At 38.4% G+C, this 22,405-nt stretch overlaps 2 protein-coding genes across 5 annotated transcripts in view; both read right to left on the bottom strand.

Annotated features, from left to right (window-relative positions):
* The window catches only part of LOC131426036 (E3 ubiquitin-protein ligase Nedd-4-like), a 28,279-nt gene extending 21,226 nt beyond the window's left edge, over window positions 1-7,053 (bottom strand). For 2 of the 4 annotated variants that reach the window (XM_058588438.1, XM_058588439.1), the window contains exon 1: window positions 6,462-7,053. In XM_058588438.1, coding sequence (XP_058444421.1) covers window positions 6,462-6,512 — 51 coding nt within the window. In that variant the 5' untranslated portion in view covers window positions 6,513-7,053. The remainder of the gene's footprint in view (window positions 1-6,461) is intronic. The other 2 variants (XM_058588437.1, XM_058588440.1) reach the window with 2 other exon arrangements.
* A 201-nt stretch (window positions 7,054-7,254) lies between these two features.
* LOC131426034 (uncharacterized) overlaps window positions 7,255-22,405 on the bottom strand; it is a 61,206-nt gene continuing 46,055 nt past the window's right edge. Inside the window, exons 4-6 of the mRNA XM_058588436.1 lie at window positions 9,974-10,127; window positions 9,628-9,903; window positions 7,255-9,566 (exon numbers count right to left, since the gene is read on the bottom strand). Of these exons, the coding sequence (XP_058444419.1) occupies window positions 8,155-9,566; window positions 9,628-9,903; window positions 9,974-10,127 (1,842 nt within the window). The 3' untranslated portion in view covers window positions 7,255-8,154. The remainder of the gene's footprint in view (window positions 9,567-9,627; window positions 9,904-9,973; window positions 10,128-22,405) is intronic.

The following is a 22,405-nucleotide window of genomic DNA, read 5'->3' as shown; positions in this document are numbered from 1 at the left end:
GGTGAGTGTGTTTGTTTAGATCAGCGATGAGATTCATCTTTACCATTATTTCACGCGTTTTTTTTATAACGGTATATAAGCCACCTGTCAACTTCCACTTTCGAAAGAAATTGCAGGCGAGCTACGAAAAATTGAGTATTAAATTTAACACCAGACGAAAGAGAAAACTTTTCTCTGCCGTTTACCATTATGACTCACTCTCAGCGAGTGCCAAGTCATTCGAAATTACTCTTCAAAGTGAATGTTGATGGATGGCTTATAGGCCGCTATAATAAAAACGCGTGATTTTACGAATTGCATCGTAAATCATGAGGTGAGCTGATGAGTAGAAGAAAGTGAGCCTCACAGTTTTCATTGATTACAAGGGTGTTGTGTATCATGAACCACAAGGCCAGACCGTCAACAAGAATTCTTATTTGGGCGTTATGAGACGTTTGCGTGAAGAAATTCGCCAAAAAAGACCAGGTTTATGGGTAAACAACTCGTAGATCTTGCACAACGATAAGGTACCGTCATACAATGCCATCGATATCCGTAAACATTGGGCTAAAAACGGAACGAATACCATTCAGCAACCACCGAACTCACCTGATTGGGCTCCCTGCGATTTTTCTTCTATTCGGTCGACTCAAGAAACAGCTCCGTGGAACGCGTTTCAGCACCCGCGATGAGATTATAGAAAAATATAGAAAACTGCGCAAATGTCTGTGCGTGTGTGTGTGTGTGTACAGAACATAGAGGCGTAGATTTCAAAGATGACTGGGCCGATTTTGATCGGACTAGTTGCAAATGAAAGGTGAATTGTGGAGTTTTTAAAATCAAACCATCGTAGAAGATGACGATACCAAACATTTTTGAAGTTGATCACAAAACTATTCCAAGTTATTCGTCATACTACTTCTTTGACATACGAACCTTTTTGGGTTATACTGGTCCCTGAATACTGGTTCTGAAAGTGCCGCAAATCATGACCAAAAACATCTCAAGGAATGATTATTCGATTTTCGCACGTTAAGATTCAAAGGTATAAAATAACATTAATCATAATAATTCGAAGGTATAATTTTATGGCTTCAAACAATTTCTCTTTTCGACCCAACTTGCTGTTCCGAAATTCACTTTGTTGCTTTTGCCAAAGATTCAGTAAAGTAATACCGAACAGACAGTAAACTTTTTGCTGACATTTCGGTTTGTCAAATTTGAGATGGCTGAGACTTCGCAATTTTATCTTTTGTCGAGATGAGTTCTCAACAAGCTCGTTCAAGCGAAATCATCTTTCAATTATTTAAAAATGAATGTAATTTATTTCAGTTCCATACTCGACACATCATCGAGCCTACAACCTGCTTAGACTAACTAATTTGTTCTCCCTTTTCACACTTTCATTCAATTGGAAAGATTCCTAGTCAGTCTTATAAACACTAAACCAAGCATCAACACATCCTGTTTAGTAAGAAAATTTACGGCTCAGATTCCGGTTTAAGAAATTGCTTACCCGAACATCTCTAGTCCGCCCTGCAGCAGAGCTGTTCACAGTGCGAATTATTTCAATACTGATGCAATGTTGGCATTTAAACTCTCTCACTCTTCACATTCTGTCATAATTTTGAACGATAACAACTAAGTCATTTGTTGATGGATTGCTATAATTTAACAACCAATCGATTAGGAAACATTTTATTTTAAGCATATTAGGCAACGTCGTTCCAGTATTTCAATAGTATACCATTGAAAAATTGGTTTGAATTGACCTATGATTTTGTCCTTTTGATTTCTCTCACACGGCTCATTTAGTAACAATTCTGCTTCGATCGGTATAGGGATGACTACAGTCATGCAAGGAAAATATCGCTCACTTTTGCATCGTATGAACCTTCGCACAAAAGGGAATCTATAGTTTTTACCCTAGTAGGCAGCCAACCGCCAACGAAGCAGGTGGCTTGTCTAGTGAGTGGATGACAAAACTGAGTTATATACATTCGCTCGCTGGATAGTTGTGTTTGCATGCGCGCCGTGTGTGTGTGTGGATGTCATTTTCCGTCTGCTACACACCGTACTCGCTTGAGTATATCGAATACCGATCAGCTGTTGATTCTACGGGTACTAGCAGGACAATTCTGATCTATCGGCGATAGAGTTTCCGGACATAATTTGAAGCGCTTGTGTCTCAGCAATTTGTTAATGGATTTACTACATTTAACTTGAATCGGAAGCATTACTTCAATATTGTACGCTCCATTTACGTACGAAACGGTGGATTGCAAACGAACTTAGTTTAGAGTTGTGTTATGAAGATAATCATAGATACTTATTAGATTAAAAGAACGGGGTTAAACACTATCTTTCATCGTTAGCCCTTAGCTACTATTACTGAACCAAACAACCTAATTAAGTGGTTAGAAATTTATATAGTCGTATGAAGCATAATACTGGCATTAAAAATTGTTGAAATTCGTCTCAGGTCAAGTAAAAATAGCTATGTGTATAAATAATAATTCTTATTATTAGTGTTTAAGCAGGAGCGTCTATAGAAAGAATATTCTGAAGTATGCAATATCATACTATGTTCCAAGGGTGTAATTGGCTGGTTCAGAAGACTGAAGGATTGGAAGGATTCAATATGGTGAACTCGAGTATTGGTAAGATTAGAAATTGTTATTGATTCATATAAAACTGCAGAACATAAACTAAATACGCGTCGATTCTTGCCAATACCAAGAGATCCAACGTCTTTCTGTAATGTTTGAATCCCATAGAAGCAAATATTTTATTCAGGCGAGTATTGGACTAAAGTTATTTGCATGTAAAAACAAAACACATGGAAACATATATTTTTTGTAAATAGTGGGGCTTGGGATAGGTACACACACAAGTGAACGATGAGATTGCAGAAAACGCTGTACTTAAGGAGTAGGCTCAGGATTATCGTAATTTTAAATGGTTCTAACTAGATGATTTGAAGATTGGTATATGTATATATTCTTCGAAGGACATTAGATTAGGTTCTGAGTGCAAATGACAGATAATTATTATTATCAACGTCGTTTATTTATACCCGACTTTAAATGGCAGATTCTGTTTGTTTACTTTCTCTCAAATATTACGGTACTCATAGCAATTCATCTCTCTAACTATTGTCAGAGAATAATAACCAAAACTATCGTATTTCAATCTGCACTGAAAAAGGCGAGTAGGTAATGTCAGAGACATAACTGGATGTCGTGAATACGAAAACGACTGACATGTTCCTTAACACTTCCGAATATCAATTAGTTGATCAATTGTATGAATTATGCAAGCATTCCCCTTTTTCACTTTTTTCGCAAAAACAAAGAAGGCTACACTTGATCTCGATTACTGTGAATTTCACACAGCGAAAAGTGCACAAATCTAATCAAACTGTTCTAGATTTGCACTAAACTGAGGATATTTACCTTCGATTTGCGAAGAAGAAATCCTAATAGTTCTTTAGAAAACTTTTAGAGCCATTAGAACGGCTGATTTTGTGTGAGACCCGCCACAGTTGTCCCCTTTTCGTTATTTTTTCATCAATGCAAACGACTAGCAGCTGTGACGTAAACGCTCTTGTCGGAAGCGAAACTAGCTTTGCAAACTACGGCGAAACTGATTCAATTTTTGTTAAGAGGTTTCTTTTTAAGTGATTTCGTTTGAAAGAAACTATCAAAATGCTGCAGGGATCCGTTTCTATCATTCAGAAGGAAGCATTTTTCGCAGAAACAAAGAAGGCTTCACTTGATCTCGATTACTGTGAATTTCACACAGCGAAAAGTGCACAAATCTAATCAAATAGTTCTAGATTTGCTCTAAACTGAGGATTTTTACCTTCGATTTGCAAAGAAGAAATCCTAATAGTTCTTTAGAAATCTTTTAGAGCCATTAGAACGGCTGATTTTGTGTGATGCTCCTCACCGTTGTCCTCTTTTCGTTGTTTTTTCACCAATGCAAACGACTAGCAGCTGTGACGTAATCGCTCTTGTCGGAAGCGAAACTAGCTTTGCAACTATCAGGATGCTGTACGGGATTCAGTTCCGCCTTTCAGAAGGACCAAATAGTGCAACTCACTACGATATTAAGAACTGTTCGGAACATTTTTCTCGAACGATTTGTTGTACAGCAGCAGATATTTTGTTCTCTTCCTCAGAACGCGTTCTGATTGGCTGGTGTTGACATGGGTCAAATGAGACAGGTTTTTCAATAGTGTACTATTGAAATACTTCAATGCTATTGCTATACACGTTTAAATTGAAAAATTTCAATTCTTTTGGTAGTTAGATTATATAAATCCTTTCACATATCACTGCGCTATAATCTTTAAAAATACGAGAAAGGCAAACGCGCCTTATGAATTATCCTCTTTGATACTCGTTTATACCAAATATTTTAGAAAAGTTTAATTTTGAACTATTTTAGATTATATCACACAACTGAAAATGTTATCATAAAATTGTGATCATATTTTAGATTGCATTTAGCAAAAATTATGTTGATTCGTCAGATACAACAAGAGATATTCATAATCAAAAACTTATCACTCTCTCAGAGGGTAAATTTTGAAAAGGCGCCCCATATTAAAGTAAGTCGTATTCACGACAAAAAAACTCGAAAAATACAGCAAAATTTCGTTATAATTGAAAAAGAAAGTAAACAAAGAGAAACTGTCATTTAAAGTTTGTTTACATCTCTGTACTTGAGCTGCGCGTAGAATACTATATTCTTTTTATCGGTCCCGTTTCATGGGGGCAGTGCACGTTGATGATGCTGCAATTGAAGAAGCGGCCTTTGATCTCCAATATGCATATCATGTCACTGATCGGTTAGTGCATAATAACAAGCTAGCGCATCTTGCCTAGCACTATGAATCCCGTTCTTAGCACAGTGAATGTACCACAGCTTTGATAAAAGGTTTGCTTTTATTTCTCTTCTGTGCAGTACAACAAAGTTCCTGCACTGATACGACATCGAAGCTGCGAGTTTGGAGCTCATCATACAGTATTGGATCCCACCATGGGACGCCAAACGATTTGAATTTCAACGTGGTGAACTTCCAATCGTCGTCAATTATTTCGAGTCTTGTTCTAAAAGACACAGATTTCAAAGTCCGAATTCTATATTCGTTTGATGTCATACTTATCTCATAGACTGACTTTTTGAGATTCTTATCTATTCACTTTAAAATTATACTTAGCATCACTGTTGCGAATTTTGATCAATTAGAAAACTCCACAGCCAAGCTCATTTACACACAGAAAATGAGTTTGAACTATGACACTCTCTAAATACAGAGCATTAATGTCAATCAGGCTACTGCTCCGTACTCTTCGTTTGATTAGAAAAGAACTCCGTAGTTACGAATCGAGCCGAACTTGACCGGACATTTATCAAGAGCAGAAAGCAAAGCCCATTTTGATTACCGCAGTTCATCCGAACGTACTACTGCAGCAGAGATTCTAGCTAGACAGACCTCACACCTTATCTTAATGTGTTGCGAATTTTAATGCTTAGCGAAAGCTGCATGACTCATCGAGTTTCGAGTGAAAAAAATTCGAATTCAAAAGTGGAAACATCTCATTTGAATTTGGCATAACAATTCTGCGTGTCTGTCTGTGAAATTGAACACACGTAAGAAAGATTATCGATAACGGTATCGACAACAAGGTCTTATCATGCTCCGATGTACAATGGATGCAGGCGACCGACCTTCTTTCGAGAATATCATGCAACTGGTGACATTTGGATTACGTACCAACATATATTTATAACCAAGAGGAGCCAATTCTTTGTCTTTGTCTACCAATAATTACTCTACCTTCCACCTGGAAGCTAATAAGCAAGTTTGTTATTAAATGTCAAAGGTGTGTTCCTAATTGACAAACAAATACAGGAAGAAATAGTTTTCTCGTCACTTCTCTAACAACGAAAATCGGGGGCATACAATGATCCGGACTACTTTCAATCTTTCCGAGTAGAAATCTCAGGAATCCGCCTTGATTTCATCATTATTTCATATCAATTATCACTGGATGGCTAACAGATTATTCCGCTCGAATTGGTTTTTTCTACGTGAGTCAAAATATTCTCTGCTATCGCTATAGACAGGTATCGTAACACGCATAGATAACACATATATAGCTATAATCGTATGTCGTAGTCCGTAGGTGTGAAATTTATAAGCGGTTTCACTCGGTAGCAGTTCGCAGAGCTACGGACGGAAACCCAAAATCGATCAATTTCACCTCGTTCTGGTTGCCATCGCACGTTGCTGAAATTGACACCTGTTTGGCCTGTTTGTATTAAGGAAAATACATGCATTTTACATTGATGCCAATCTGCTAGCACTGTCACTTCAGAATTTCCAACCCAACGGAAATCTCCTGTATTAAATTTCATCCCCTGATTGGTGCGTCATCGTTTGTGGATTGCACAATTAAAGAACCACTTACATTCAGTTCGTCCGCTCCGGCCAGATATCCATATTCCGGGTAGGCAGCCATTGTTTACCCCTTGCAGTTGCAGTGCGACAGAATCACCTTCTCCGGAACCGATCAATAACACAGCAACAACAAAGCAAAATTCCGGAGCCGTTTTTTTCGCTCTGAATTTGTAGGTAATATCGACGGGACTCTGTCCAATGCGACCTTGCCCGTTTACCTCAAAGATTCCGTTCCACTATATCCGAAAGCGAGTTGTAATCCTTTCCCGATCAAAAAACAAACACAATTTTTCACTTTGCTCTTCCGTGCAGGAGCCACCGCAGAAATTCCCCCGATAGGTCATATTCTAGGTCACCACTTGCATGCTAAGGCATTTTTGCCGATTCGTAGCCCGATTAACAAAATCTCCTGCAAACGTTCTCAATCTATTCGAAACCACCGTAGCCGATCAAATTGAATAACGTTCGAGACTATTAACAGAAATCCCGTTTAAACTTATAATTTAATAAGAACACCGCATCGCGAAACACAGAACAACACACTAGCCCCAGTCGTAGTGAAAATCGCACGCACATTACTCACTCACCCTCTTTCGTGTTGCAGTAGCTGTCATTGGCTGCACTGACATTCTGTTTTGCTTCGCATCGCAGCCGCTGTCATTGAATAGACCCGTTGGGTGTGTTGCTTTTTCACTCGATGCGAGAAAATTTCAAATACGCCTAAAGGTAGATAAAACCAACGACACTATTGTTAAAATGGACGTTAGGAATTTCGGATCAAATTATTTTCCCATTGGTGTACATATTTTTATACAATACTGTGATTCGTTCAACTATCGATAGTGGAGTTCTTTTTCTCCCATCTACAAAACCTTCTAATTGCTAGCAGTGATATTTTGTTCCAGTAGTTGACAGTCCTCCTTTTGGCTGTCACGTGGCTCGATCCACCAACTAGTGGAACAAACAAAACAATAAATTAAATAACTTAGATATTCGTTAGTCGTTAATTGCTAGCATTCCTCTCGTTTAAAACTATACTGATTGAGCATTGTTTCTCTCCTGTATACTCTATATTTAATGGTGGCTATCAAAAATATTGCCACTCAGTGAACTAATAACACTTGCCGGGTGTTGATTATTGCTTTACCAAGTTACTTAACAATGTTATACGTTACTTCTATCAATGTATCGAATAATCTTTGTTTTCTTCATCGAGTGCGCACATTTGATGTGTGTCGGGCACAACTCAGAAGATCAGTTTGAGCAAAGTCTGACCATAGCTAAATTAAAACAAAAAACAAACGTACGAATACCGTAAATCAAACGGTTGCAAATTTGCTCCAGTTGCTCTTTCAGAACACTCGTCTCGCAATTTACTTCACTTACTACTATCTACTTCAAGTTTTTTTTCGCATTTTTCTCTACCATAAATAATCAATTACTTTACTCCTTTACGGCGTGACACGTGCGTGTGTTAAACAAATATTGCAATAAACCCGAAAAGAAGCATATGGTCGTGATAAGGTTTAGGTCAGCAAACAACTAACTGCCAAAGCAGTCATCTCCGTCACGAAACAACATCATAAATTTTCGAAGATTACGCCCACCTGCCTCACTTCAACTGACTTGCCCTCTCGCTCTCGGATCCGATTAAATCAAATGCGCTCTTGTCATATTTTTCGCATCGACTACCACGTCTGATCTCACTGAGATGTGGTGCTGATGTCCACGGAACCGTGAGCTCCAGTGGCCGCCGCCGCTGCCAGAGTAGCCGCCGCAGCAGCGGCTGCCTGCTGTTGTCTCGATCGGAACAATCTCAGCGTCATCCAGTTAGCAAAATTGTTCGGCGGAAGATGTCCGGTGGCTGACACTCCGCCCTGCTGTTGCTTAGACAGTTCTTTCTGCAGTTGATATCGGTAGAGCAACGAGCCGGCGATCAATGCCGAGATTATGGTTGCCGATATGACCAGAATGAACAGAATGCTAAAACCGGGAACTGGCATGCAAATCCCATAGACAACATCCTCGGCTATCTTTCCTTGGAACACAGTTACCGCTTCCTGCTTATTGTCCGGATTAAATGCAAGATCGGCTTCGGAAATGACCTCATAGATTCCGCTTACACCGACATCGGCGGACCGAACCTTCCGGTCGGTAATTTTGATCGAACGGCGAGCACGGTGCTTCGAGGGCACCTCATTCTGGTACACTGGATTCCGGACGTCTTCTGCGTCTAAATTGAGAGCACGTGGTCCAGCAACGGCCGGTAGTCCCATACGTTTCTCAGCATCCATCTGACGGGGTCCCTGTGGAAACTTCTCGTCCTCTGGAGTGGATTTCAGAGGTTGTTTCTGAGGGGGCGGTGGCTGATGCATCTGTGGAGGTTGTTTTTTCAACATTTCCGCAGGCATCATGGAGTGATCGCTAAGGAATAGAGATTCCAACTCATCGATAGGATCGCGATGCTGATGATGATGGTACTGTAAGTAACCGTTATCCTTTTTCTTTTGAATGTTAGGTGTTAGCATTGTTTTTTTCAGAGCCGGAGGAGGTGGCGGTGGTGGCTGATTGAAGTTCTTATCGGTATGGATAATGTCATCATAGAAAACGTCCTGCTGGTTACTTCCTGCTTCCTCTTCTGCTGAATTCTGTAGCACATCGTTATTGTTCTGATGACTGTCTAGTGTATCTTTCCGATCCAATAGATCATGATGTTTGCCTGCCGGTCCAGCACTATGTTGACAATGATCTAAACATCCATGGCGACAGATCTCGACCTTACACTTGATATGAACACTCAACGCATCAGGAAACTTGAACGCATGGAAGAAGGCATACGTAATAACCGAAGCCTTATCGTCGGGAGCCCGAGCTTTCAGGAAGCGTGAGATCATCTTTGGTCGCAGCACACAGCCGTATTCATCCGACAATTTGATCACATGTCCTGCTCCGTCGGAAGCTATGCATGATTTGACTCGCATATCGAACTCACCGCGGAAGTCGTTAATGGCCACCACCAGAGTCATCGTTGATCCGAGTGGAACAATTCCACTGACAGCTGGTGCCCAAGGACCCTTGCCTTGTTGAATCTCCATCCAGCAGTCCACATTGTCACCTGAAAGAAAGAACCATTCAAGCTCCAGCCACGATCTATAGTACGACAGCGAACAACTTACCTCTAAAGTCAAGCTGAATAACATCCAGATCGGCAATGACCATCGGTGGCTTGGAAGCGGTCTTTTCATAGTCATTAAACCATTCACAACGTAATCGTTTGGCTTCATCCCACACCTCCAGCAGATCCTTATCGTACTGAACAACGACGGTATTCTCGTAAAACTGTCCGTTCAGATCCGGCTTTGTTCCGCAGCGTGAGTACGAAATACGGAACGTGAAAAACGTCTTTCCTGTCGACGGTGGTACGTAGATGCATCGTGGATCACTGTGTTGGCCTGGAAATACGGGGAAAATGAGAAATCCTGTTCAAAGTTCTACAAACCAACTCGAAGGAATCGATGTTACCTTTCGAACTGACGATCCCCTCGAACGGGGCCGAGAAAGTCAAGTGTACATCCATATGATCCTTACCGCACATCACCTCGAGTGCGGTAATCTGTGGCATTCCATCAGGTCGATCCACTGGCCATATTTCGTTCGCTGGGGCAGCAACGTTGAACTGTGAGGGAGCAGTCGGAGAGAAACGGGAAAATTAGATATGAAAACGAAAAATGGAACATACGGTTCTTCTGATTTTTTTTTTCTAATGGAAATATCAGTTGTACTTCTTTCATGCAACAATAATGCACCTGGGTTGTCGTTTTCAGATACAACAATTTCTTGAATTAAATTTTTCATTTAAAATCCCTCTTTTTCTATTGATTCAAACTGTAACCCTCGCGAATTTCTAATATTCCATTTGACAATAGTTCACATAGGTCCTATATGAACTATACGAAAAATATAGGAAACCCGTTTAAGTATTTTTGAATACAAAAAACGGGAAAAAAATTCAGTGCAAATTCTGGCTTTGTATTTGGCAATGCAATGCAACAATTTAAGCAAGAACAAGATTAAATTTTTGCTTGCCAAAACCCAGTTAAAAACTTCGATTCGATTCACTTGAAAAATCATGTAGGTTTAATTCCGATCGAATGTAAAAATTCCGATTTTGCATTTCGACCATTTGTTTTTGTATAGAAAACTCGAACTCGTTCGAAATGAATGATGAAGATTTTTATATCCGAGCGATTTACTTCGATTCGATCCGAATACAGATTTGGTGCGTTTATTTCGGAATGAAATGAGTTTATTAGTCTGAGTTAGTCCAGGGATTAAAGTGATTTGTTCTTTGGTTCCAATAATCTGAACGATCAGTAGTTGGATCAATTTCGTCCAGTGTGCAATTCAGCAGACGCTAAACGTTGAAAAAAATCTCACCACTTTCTAAGTGACGCTGGAAGTGAGAAGTGTTTAACCAAAGTAAAAGTTCGGATAAAAGGGACTGATTTGGCATAAGCAGCTTACGAAGTTCATGAATAGAATTCTAAGCACCCCGTTTTTCAAATAACTATCCACACTTGAAAGTTCGCGCGACGCAACCGAACGACATTTTAAGCTACTTCTAGAATACATTGTTCAGCTTCTATGCAACGAGAAAGTTCACGCAAAACTTGTTCTGTACTTCGAACTGTCAAAAATTACCACGTGTTTTCTTAAGCAGCGAGAAAGTTCACGCGGAAATTGTTCTGTACTTTCAAGTTCTCAAAACTTCTGTGGAACTTCAGGTTGCTTGGGCATTGACATATTTACAATATTTTTACTAACTTGTCACACCGATGAATAAAATAACCGTTTTAAATTTTGTTTTAAGCTCGTCTTAGACTCGTCAGTGCACAACAGTTTATTTTGAGCTATTATGTCAAGCACTGCAACACATTTTATTTTGCACCGAAGTGCAATGTCTGAAATGAGGTGCTGGTTCTTCTACCTTAACTATTCGATTCAGGTTTGGTCATTTCATTCGGGGTTAAGGGTACCAGGCCCGTGCATAGGGTCATAATCGTGTTCAACGAAATACTAACGTAAGCGCTCTCGTGAAATACATTTACATTCCAGCCCAACTTTGAAAGGTCATAGCTCATAGCCGGTTAAGTGAAAAAAAAATAATGCACCAGTGTAAATGGAAGACTAAACATCAAATATATATTATCGCAAAAATTGATTATGGTTATAGTAAACCGTAACCAAATAACGGATGTTTAAAAAACGCTGGGATAGAAATCTTAAAAATCTCAGATGAAATTTTAAACTATCAGTTCACATACAGATTTAATTTGAGTAATAAAACATGAGCCAATCAGTCGAATAAAATAATACTTGATAATAATAAATCAATCAAACATACAACGGAAAGCTACTGAGTAATTTACGATCAACTTTTTACCTTTTTTGTACATGTTTATGTACGTTAATATTCGATTCATGAGAAAAAAGTATATAATGTAAGTAATTTTTCCAAATCTCTATGCGAAATCTGAAAATCATCACCATTGCTTAGTTCAAAGCTCGCCAGTTGGGCAGCGCAACAATCGCAGAAGACTTGGCTGGATTCTTCAATAGCGTAGTTCAAAGCTCGCCACTTGGGCAGCACAGCAATCGCAGAAAAGTCGTATTTTCCTTAGAGCAAATTCAGCAGCTGCAAGATTCATATGGGTGGTCTATAATGTAAATGAAACTGAAACAAACGTATCCCTAGCAATCCGTTTTAGTTTTATATATTCGACCAGTTCTACTGTCAAATTTAAAACTGGTATACATTGCCGTTCTATTTTTTCTATATTTGAAACACAGATAAAACGCTGTTGGGGCTGCCAGTTTATTTTGTTATAATTTCTAGATTTAAATTTTAAAACTGACATAAATTACGCATCTAGAACTAGAACACTCCTGAATATGCCCTTAGCATTTTATTTGTAATGAAGAATCCAACCAACTCTTTTGCGATCGCAGCGCTGCCCGAGTGGCGAGCTTTGAACTAAGCAATGGTGATAATTTTCAGATTTTGCTTGAAGATTCGAAAAAAATGCAGGGTTTTTATTATTTTTCCTTGTGAATCGAATACTAACATACAATAACGTGTGAAAATTTGGTAAAAAAATCGATCATTAATGATTCAGTAACTTTCCGTTGTATGTTTGATTGATATTTATGGAGAAATCGTAACATGAAATACCAAATTCGAAGAAGTGAGGTTGGGTACTGTTTTCATATCTGGGATATTATTTGTTTTTATGGTTGGATTTAGAGATTAATTGATAAATTATGATCAAAAGTTGTTTTATTCGTCTATTTTCTCATGTTTTATCATCTAAATAAAATCTGTATGTGAACTGAAAATTTCAAATTTCATCCGAGATTGTCAAGAGTATAGGACAATTTGAAATCATATGTTTGATGACAACACGTGAATAATCGTTTTGCCATCTGCATTCGTTCAAACTCAAGTAAATTGAAAAATTCGTCAAAATTTTTTCTAAATGCATGGGATATGTCAAAACAATCACCATAACGCTATCTCGTGGTGACCACGCTGATTGGATTGTTCAATTTATTTTGGATACTTTATTTGTTTTTTCCAGGCATTTGAAAAATTGTGTCGAACCAAGTTTAATGCTCTATTCTGAATTAACGGTAGATTTCGCACAATGAACCAAGATCAACATTACCACCTCAGAGTAAAAATTTTTTGTTCAACTTCTACTATGATTTTTCAAATGAATTTGCCCGTTTTCATAAGAAATCGTTGAAAAGGTGGAGTAATTAGAAATTTTCCTACCGATTTGACAGCTCTTGCTGAAAGTATCATTTTAAACAAGCAGCGCCTCTACATTTCAGTTTTGCAACAATATGCCAATAAAAACTAACTATCGAAATATCAAATTTTAACCAAAAGGTAAAATCTTTCCGGAATTGTTTCACAACCTTAGTATGTTTCTTTGCGGTTGAATCAGCGTTGTTGCTTTTAAATGAGTTTCAAGAAAACCAGTTCGATTACTTTTGTGAAACATTTTTAATTGACAAATCTCGGGTAATTTTTCAAAAGGGCGTATAAGCAAGTGACAGTTTCTCTTTAATCACTCTCTCTTTCGATTATTGTGATGTGATTAAAAAGATTTTCTTTGATATCACTATTCTGTTTGAAAGTCGAAAGTTTCGGGTATAATTTCATGCAAAGAGTTGAGTAATAAACGTGGAAACCGCTTGGTTATTAATAGGAGAGAAAGTAAACAAAGAGAAACTGTCACTTGCTTATACGCCCTTTTGAAAAATTAACCGAGAAATGAGGACTGCTGCAGTTGGACACTCTTACCAGCCGCTACCTAATTTTGGGTCAAAACCTCCCTAAAAACAGCTAAAGTGCATCTCCCCAATTTTGGGTAACGAGTGATGACCTCAAAATTTAGGTAAATGTAAGTTTATTACAAGTACTATGCCATAACAAAGCACGCTACCCATTTTTACCGATCAACTCGAAGTTTGAGTAGATAACGACCTAATTTTGGGTAGTCTATTGAAGAGCTCAACAATGAGTAATATCTCCTCAAAAATAGGTAGAAATGATTTTCAGTGTATATATTTTGGCCAGAGATGCCATTTATACAGATTTATCTGTATTATACAGATTTTCACATACGCATACAGAATACAGATTTGCTACAGATTTTCTAAATTTAATACAGATTTCATAAGAAGCAAAAAAAAGCTTTTTCGTATGAGTAAACTATTAGTATTTGAATGCAGTGACAAGAAGCAAAATCTTGGCATTACATTCCTTTTGTGGAATTTGACCTTTCTCTTCCAACAGACAGATGAAAAGAATTATTGCTCATCGAATCTACAATTCTACAGCCACAATTAGTTGGACCAACATCTTTGAACATCATTTCATTGTTGATATTTAATTTTATTTGAGAATACAGATAATACAGATTGTTTATACAGAGTAATACAGATTTCCTATGAAAAAATCTGACATCTCTGATTTTAGCATATGGCAACGAGTTTCATATAGACAACTTGAACATATGTTTGGGTGATCACAATACTCTTGATAAGTTCGATTTATTATCTTCGAATATTTGAATATTGTTTTTTTATGTCTTGGAATATTCATACGAAGAAATACAATTGGGTGTGGAGAAATATTTTGCACATTTATAATGTAATACTATGACAATAGATGTTTGTTTAAAAACTTATATCCCGCATGATTAACAGAGTTCAATTATAAACATCGATTTATCATGTGGGGATTGTATATGCAATCCCTTATGTCTGTTCCTAGTAATTATTGTTACAGGCATGATAAATTCTAATTTAATTTTTGTAATGCCGAAACAGTCAATCGAAGGCTGTCCTGATATATTCAGAAGCTTCCACTGTTAATTACAATATTTTACTAATAAACCGATACTATTTATATGTAAACATCTTCACATTGCGCTATTACCGTGAAGCCAAACTCTTTCACCACACTACGGCGTAAATGGCATTTATAGACAAATTACTAAATTAGGTGTTTGTTCAAATCACCTAGATGCAAGACAAGATGATGAACGATAGGAAGCAATTAACTCGCATGAGTACGAACAAAACAAAATCTCCGCTAAATTTGCATTCCACTCTCATCTGCATACGAAATTTATTCTTGATGTCATCACGGTGTCAACCCTTGTTTTCTAATGTGACATAAACGACGCAAAAACTCCGCTAGCTCAGAACTGGTTCACTGGTCCAACATTGGTTACCGCTGCAGAGCAGCAGCAAACCACGATACTCTCATCCTTGGAAATTTGCCTGCCGATGAAGATGTGCTTTGCATAAATAGCCAACAGTACTTTAAGGAGTCTTTGCATTTACGTTTGCGACCGATCAATCAGCGAAGGAACAGTCTGGGTGTAGGACGAGACCATTTACATTCACAGTGTCTGTTTACTTAATGGGAATAGTTCCACTAAATAGTTTCCTGCTCGGTGCAGTGCTCTCCCTTCTTTGAGTCTGTTTTGACGATAAATTCTAGGAGAAAGTGGGTTAAATATATTCAGCTATCGATAGTTAGATTGTCGACTTACCGATGCAATCGGGGCACTTACGATCGCAACAACTAAAGCCAAAAGGTTGACAACACAGATTTGAAGTAAGTCGAATAAAATATTTTATCCTGTGTGTAAAGCTTTCTGAGGCTTCGGATAAGTACAAGAAAACGACCCACGTGTTTACTGCAGTATGATTTAACAACATTGAACCCCTCAACCTCCACACGCTTTACTAGTTTTTTGTCATATTTTCCATAATGTTTAACACTTTACTGAACCCGCACTTGTGCCACATAACTATCCGCACTTCGATGCTATCTTCCTTCTTATCTCAATCTACAAAACGAACAGATGATACGTGCTTACTTTTCAAGTTTGCTTTCAAACGCAAGAGTGTACTACGTCGCAACGCTCGCTACCTCCATCATATCACTCGGAGTGATCTAGCTGTCATAATTTTATTTGTTGTTCCGCGAACGAGCCCCCAGATGGCGCAACGGGTTGGGTAAACAGCGTACGAGTGCACTGTTGGTAATGCCGGAGCATGAAAAAGAAAGAAAAAAATACTTTCATCGCGATACGTTAGCGCAATGCGAAAGCTGCAATCGGGAACATTATTGCGATCTGGTGATTAGGAAAACAAACAGATGCTGCACTTGTAATCGCCGTAACTCTGACCGACATCTGCTGATTTGCTGTTAGGAACTGGGAGACGAAGCTGTAGCGAAACTAATCTTCGCTCGACAGGCACATGCGGGTAGTAGATTTATGCGGTTTGCTGATGTGCGAGCTTCCGACAGGGTTGCGCATAGTAACTTGACAGTTTGCAGATGAATTGGATTGGGTGGATGAAGAGCGATGACAGAGATTACGAGAGAAAAATTGGTTTAAACGGTTTTATATTGCATTCAAAATTGAAGGTAGTCAAATTGCTCTAGTGAATTTGGAATAAAACTTTTATTTGATAATTAAATATAAGTTTAATGTGTACCATTCATAGTATACTGTCCGATAATTCATATTTTGACTGTTCGAATGACAGTTTCTTTGTCATGGCAGCCTTTGTTCAGGATATTCAACTTTGTGTGTTAATTAGGTTAGGGTTTGTAGACCCCCTAAAATATTTGCACAATGACACCAAAATGAAATGTAGAGGCGTTGCTAGTTTGAAGATGATACTTTCAGTACGAGCTGTCAAATCGGTAAGACGGAAGTGTCTGGTAAAAATGGGAAAATTCAATTGAAAACTCACCGCAGAAATAGAAAAAAAAAAGTTTTTGCTTGTAGATGGTTATGTAGATTTGAATGCGTTGTGCGAAAAATTATTTTTTTTTTTAGAATTGAATATTACATATTGATCATTGCACATTTTCAAATGCCCAGAAATAGTAACATTTTTGCATTCGAAATGTTGATTGCTATTTAATCTATATATCTGATATGGTTCTCGAACAAAAGATTTTTGGAAAATGAATTTTCATAGCCATTATATCTTAAACTTTTGCATAATACATGATAATTAAATTCACCGATGAACAAAAACTGAATCTTTTTGAAAACGTTCAGTGCGTAAGCTAGAGAAGGGGGGTTTAAATGAAAAAATGCTAAACTTTTAGCTCTTGCTAATTAATGCTCCGTTGACTAATCAATCAACAGTGATGTATTCAAAATTTATTCAGCAATACCGTGATGGTAAAGTAATATCAGCAATGAAAACAGCAAATAATAGCAACATACATACTGTTATTATTATGAAACTGATTGAAAAAATTTACCAATTTACTTTGAATGTCATTCGCAGAAGTAACAGGAACGCAGGATTTCGTTACACCAATTCAAACGCTGCACCTGCTGTGTGATCGACACATGCAAAATCCTGCGCTCCTGTTGTTTCTATAAATTGAATTCTTGCTATTAGGAGTACACATTAGTTCGGTCCGTTTTCAAAAGATGGCTCTAGCTTTTATAAATACTGAACAGTAACAGCTGATGCCGATAGTTTCAAGTGGTTAGACATCCGTCATTATTATTCAGTTCATATTGCTTCGGGTTTAAAAAAGCGGTGTTTTTACTGTGTTTTAGTTTTCTGTTTTAATTGAAAGAAAAGATTCAGCTGAAGCGTATCAAATGCTTGTGGATGTGTATGGTGATAATGCTCCAACTGATACATCATAAAGGAAATGGTTCAGGCGTTTCAAGAATGAAAATTTCAGCGTTGAAGACAGGCTTCGCTCTGGAAAAATAAAAAAAAATCGATGACAAACAGTTGGAGGCATTACCCGATGTAGATCCGATACAAACGGAGAAGGAGCTCGCAAAATCATTGGTAGAGATTCAACAAGCAGTTACTGTACGATTATAATCCATGGTAATGATTCAAAAGCAAGGCAGTTGGATGCCTTATGAACTGAAACCGAGAGGCATCGAGAGGTGATTTTACACTTGCGAGCAACTGATTCAAAGGTAACAAAGAAAGAGTTTTTAACTTCGAATTGTTACTAAAAATTGAGGGATGAAAAAATACTGCGCTAGGCCCGGTCAATTATTACCATCGACCTCAACGTCAACACCAAAGCCGAATACTCATGGTTCGAAAGTTGTTGTGTTGTGCATCTACAACCAGGCGATATTATAACGAGCGATCGGTATAGGCTGTAATGGATATTGTTTACTTTACCCCGGCTTTATAAACGATGCGTTTGAGCCATGCATTACGAGAAGAACGGCCAAAATACAAGCAAGAACATGATAAAGTTATTCTCCTGCACGACAACGCTCGGCCTCATATCGCAAAAGTCGTGAAAAAATAGTTGCAAACTCTCAAGTGGTACAATTTGCCGCACCCGCCGTATTCTTATGGCATTGCTCCTTCTGATTAATGGTCGTTCCAACGGATGAAGCACGATCTAGCAGGTCGTCGGTTTACTTCTTCCGCAGAAATCGAAAATTGGCTTCAGACTCGGATCACCTCAAAAGACAAGACATTTTTTTCGAAGTAGACTTGGAAGAATGAGTTCGATGTCGAACTGAAGCGTAGTGGAAATTATCTCTTTAACGATATTTCTGTGGGTGAAAACATGTCATCAAAATTCGCTGACTACTAAGGTTCAAAGTTGTGTGAATGCTCGTTTCATGAACGAAAATCGCGGAAGTGATTCTTTTAGTCAATGAGTTTGTTTCAGAAGGTCTTGAACTGATTTCTCACGAGTGATAATGAAATAAACTTTATCAGACCATGATTTTCCCAACACAGGTTGTTACATTTTTTTCCTGTGTTAGCTTTCTCAATTCTGCACAATTCCTCCTAAACTTATTCAAGGCCACCAAATCGACAAATTTTAATTCCGACAAAGCTAAGAGTGATTTTTCATTAGGTTTGAACGGTTTGCTATTGTTTTTATAGTGCAGAGTGCAGCGAAAATTATGTCTTTTCTACTAATGAATATGAAACTTGCTAATATCCAATCCGCGAAGCTCAAGCATCAAACAGGTTCGAAGTCTTATTTTATGGATATACTAGAAACTTCCTAATTCGATCATTAAACTGCGAAGCTCACAGGACTCTTCGAAGCTACCAGACAATGGTGATTTTAACTCGCCAAGAATGGTAGGTATTTATCGATGCCCTTGATTGATACGTAGGTTGTTACTTATGCATTTACCATCTTCAGAACATTCTGTCATTTGAGCGCTATTTGTTTTGTTTACAGAGAGTTGAAAGTTTCACCTCAGCAAAAAAAATGGAATTAAATCGTGAACATTTTCGTGCAATGATTTATTACGATTTCCGTCGTGGATTAACAAGACAAGAAGTGCTTCAATAAACTTAGTTCGACTTTTGGCAACGACTTCTATTTGTTCCCTTCCGTGACGAATAAACTGTGTGGAGAGCGATTCAATACCATGATCTGGGGGTACCTCAAGAAGAGTGGAAAAAATGATTCAAGCGTATGCAAAAGTGTATTGATCATCTAGTGGAATAATTTTGAAAACAAGTTTTTGTTCAAAACTTAAAATTTCATGAAATACTACAGCGATTAATATGAACAAGGAAACATGGAAAGATGGACCAATTGAAAAGAAGTTAATGAACATAAACTTCCAGGCTAAATGGAACAAACAAACATCACCGGCTCGATAGCCGACCGTAAAGTCTCAATTTCTCCCGGGCATACAATAGAACAAACGAACGATTTCTAAAAGTCCATTAAAATTCACTCCGCTCGTTATCGACACTTTTCGATGGGTGATATTCCGAGTCGGACTCGGAACGAAAGTGAAAGAAAAGAAAATGAAGCAGAACGAACACACGCAGCATCGGCAGCGGGAAGATTCGAAGAAGAAAAAAACAGCTTAATCACATCATCACATCTCATCGCTCAGAATTACAATTTTGGTTTCTTTTTTTTTTGTTACCTTTCACACCAACACAAACCCCGCTGCTCTGAGGCGTGTTTGATAATCCAATGATAGTACGAACGAACGAACGAAAACAGTCCCGAAAAATTCCTCTCACGATTTCGGAACGTGGACCTGTTCGAACTTAAAATATTTAGCAACAAGACAAAAAAAAAACAGCGGAATCAACACATGGCGAAAACGATAAAAAAATACAAATTAAACAACAATAGTTCGAAGAAGAACAATAATGTATGTCAAAATGTGCAAAGTGGGTGTAGCAACAGTGAGAGGACTCGAGAAGAAAATCACTGGATCGCCAGGGGTACTCTTTTTGGGGTTTCTTTGGCGTCCTCATTCAAGTTCGAGGAGTCATGTTGCTGCATGACCACAGGCTGTTTCGAGGGAGGGGGGGGTCAGAGATGAACGGAATCAAAGGAAGGGTTCAAGTGGTTCCTCCCCTCAAGCGATGCGACTGCTGATTTGTTCGGTTTGCTGAACAACAAGTGCACCGAGAGACTGAAAGAGAGTGACGAGAGCGAACGTGAGAGCTGGTGAGCTGAGGAATGTGCGTGTTTGGAATACCGACAAGTTGGGCACGGTGAGCTGTACGAGTGGACGAGCCGAGCAGTGACGAACCTCGGATGATAATGCGCATTCTCAATTAACCGTTCGCGAACGAACAAAACGATTGATTGGTGGTCGGTGGGAGCGGGACTGCTTTGACCGGTAGGGTCATTTCTTCTTCTTCTTTAATACGAACCTGGTTATCGCATTAAGAAGCGCTTGTGGAAGCTTTCTCTTACGTTTCTTCGATGAATATTGACTAACTAATCTCAAGACTGCGGTGGATTTTTTCTTCTGAAAACAACAAAAAATTCTCATCGTCATATACGCGAAACGCCTAGATAGTTCCGAAACCACTACTAAATGGAACCGTACCAAATTGGGTCCAGTACCGCTTAACAATGAGGAGCAGCCTACATGTGAGAAAGTAATCCGACAGGAAGTTATAAGTAGCTGTTCGTTGTGCAGACAAATTTGCTATATGAGGCTCTTAACGTCGACGCAGACAGCGTTTCATTTGCCATCAAGTGGACTAAAAATCCTACCCAACCCAGCCCAACCCAACCCAACTCAAGCCACAATACAAGCCGTATCTATCATCGTTCTCGTTTTCATGATGTTTCACGGTCTTCGGCACGCCGTCTGCTGTCTGCGCTGCAATGCAACAACAGGGAGGTCGCGGAGGCTTTCGGAGGCTTTCTCTAAAATCGTGAGTGGGCGGTGTTGTGTTGTGCGGTCTCGTCACCGACATCGACCACCTCCTAGTTAGAGCTAATGAGGGATTGTTCCACCAGCTCCCATATTTTTCATCCCTCGCTAATTGCAGCCGGGAAAAGCCACATCTGTTTTTTTTTCTATGAAAGTACCAAAGTGAGAAAAGGTTGTTGGGTGGTAATCACTTTATGGATTGTTATACTTTTCAATTGCTGCTACTGTTCTTGCTATCCGGTGCCGTCAGTACGTGTGAACGGTCCATTGTGGAAAAGGTTAGAAGATGTTTGTGTTTTGTTTCTCACTTGTACCACGTGGGGGGAAGTGTTGCAGAAACTGGTACACTGGTTGGAAAATCGTTTTCTGTTTTTTTTTCACTCGTGTTGTTTAGACAAGCTTGAAGAAATGTTACTGTTTTTCGCGAAGTGATTGCAATTATTCATTTTGTACAAGGTGCTACAGCACGAGAACATACTTTTGGATGTTTAGTAGGGAGTCTTTACGGAAGTAGTGCAGTAGAACTATTGTTTACAACATGAAATTATTTATTTCTCCATTTATTTACCATTTATATTGACTTACACGAAGCTTAAGAATGCCTGTGCACTCAAGATGCTGCGGCAATCTAACGTTGTGTTTCACAATTAGAGGCGTATGTGTGCGAGGATGATGATTGCTAGTTTATCTGTCAAAATGCAAGGGAAAACAAATTTCCACTTGCTTAATCATTCACAACATCATTTTTTTATGCAAAAGTTCATTTTCGTATGAGAAAAGTCATATTCCACCTCTGTTATTTTCGCAGCACTCAAGATTCTGTTTCAATGAAAATTTTTAGTTTCGGTTTCAACATGTGAGAAAATGCTATGTTAATCATTTTCAAATGATTGTTCGTCGCGTACATTATGAAATGTCACTTGAAGGATCATACAAATGCACAAACCTAACCAAACATACGACATTACTATGATTAATAGCTTTTCACCGACTTTGGATTCATTCCTCAACCGAACCAAAACAAATTCCTGATCTCAATATTGGTCAGGTTTTAAACACTTACAGCTCAGTATTTTTTGTATCAATTATCAATATTATTTCACTATTTGATTGGAAATATTTCTCAGATTCGATTTGAATGTATCAAGTCACGTATTTTCAATTACAAATGATTGAAATTTTGATT

This window comes from Malaya genurostris, chromosome 1 (assembly GCF_030247185.1).
Source record: "Malaya genurostris strain Urasoe2022 chromosome 1, Malgen_1.1, whole genome shotgun sequence".
Classification (NCBI taxonomy): Eukaryota; Metazoa; Arthropoda; class Insecta; order Diptera; family Culicidae; genus Malaya; species Malaya genurostris.
The sequence above is the reverse complement of the archived record's forward strand: the minus strand, read 5'-3'. Positions and strand labels throughout refer to the sequence as shown.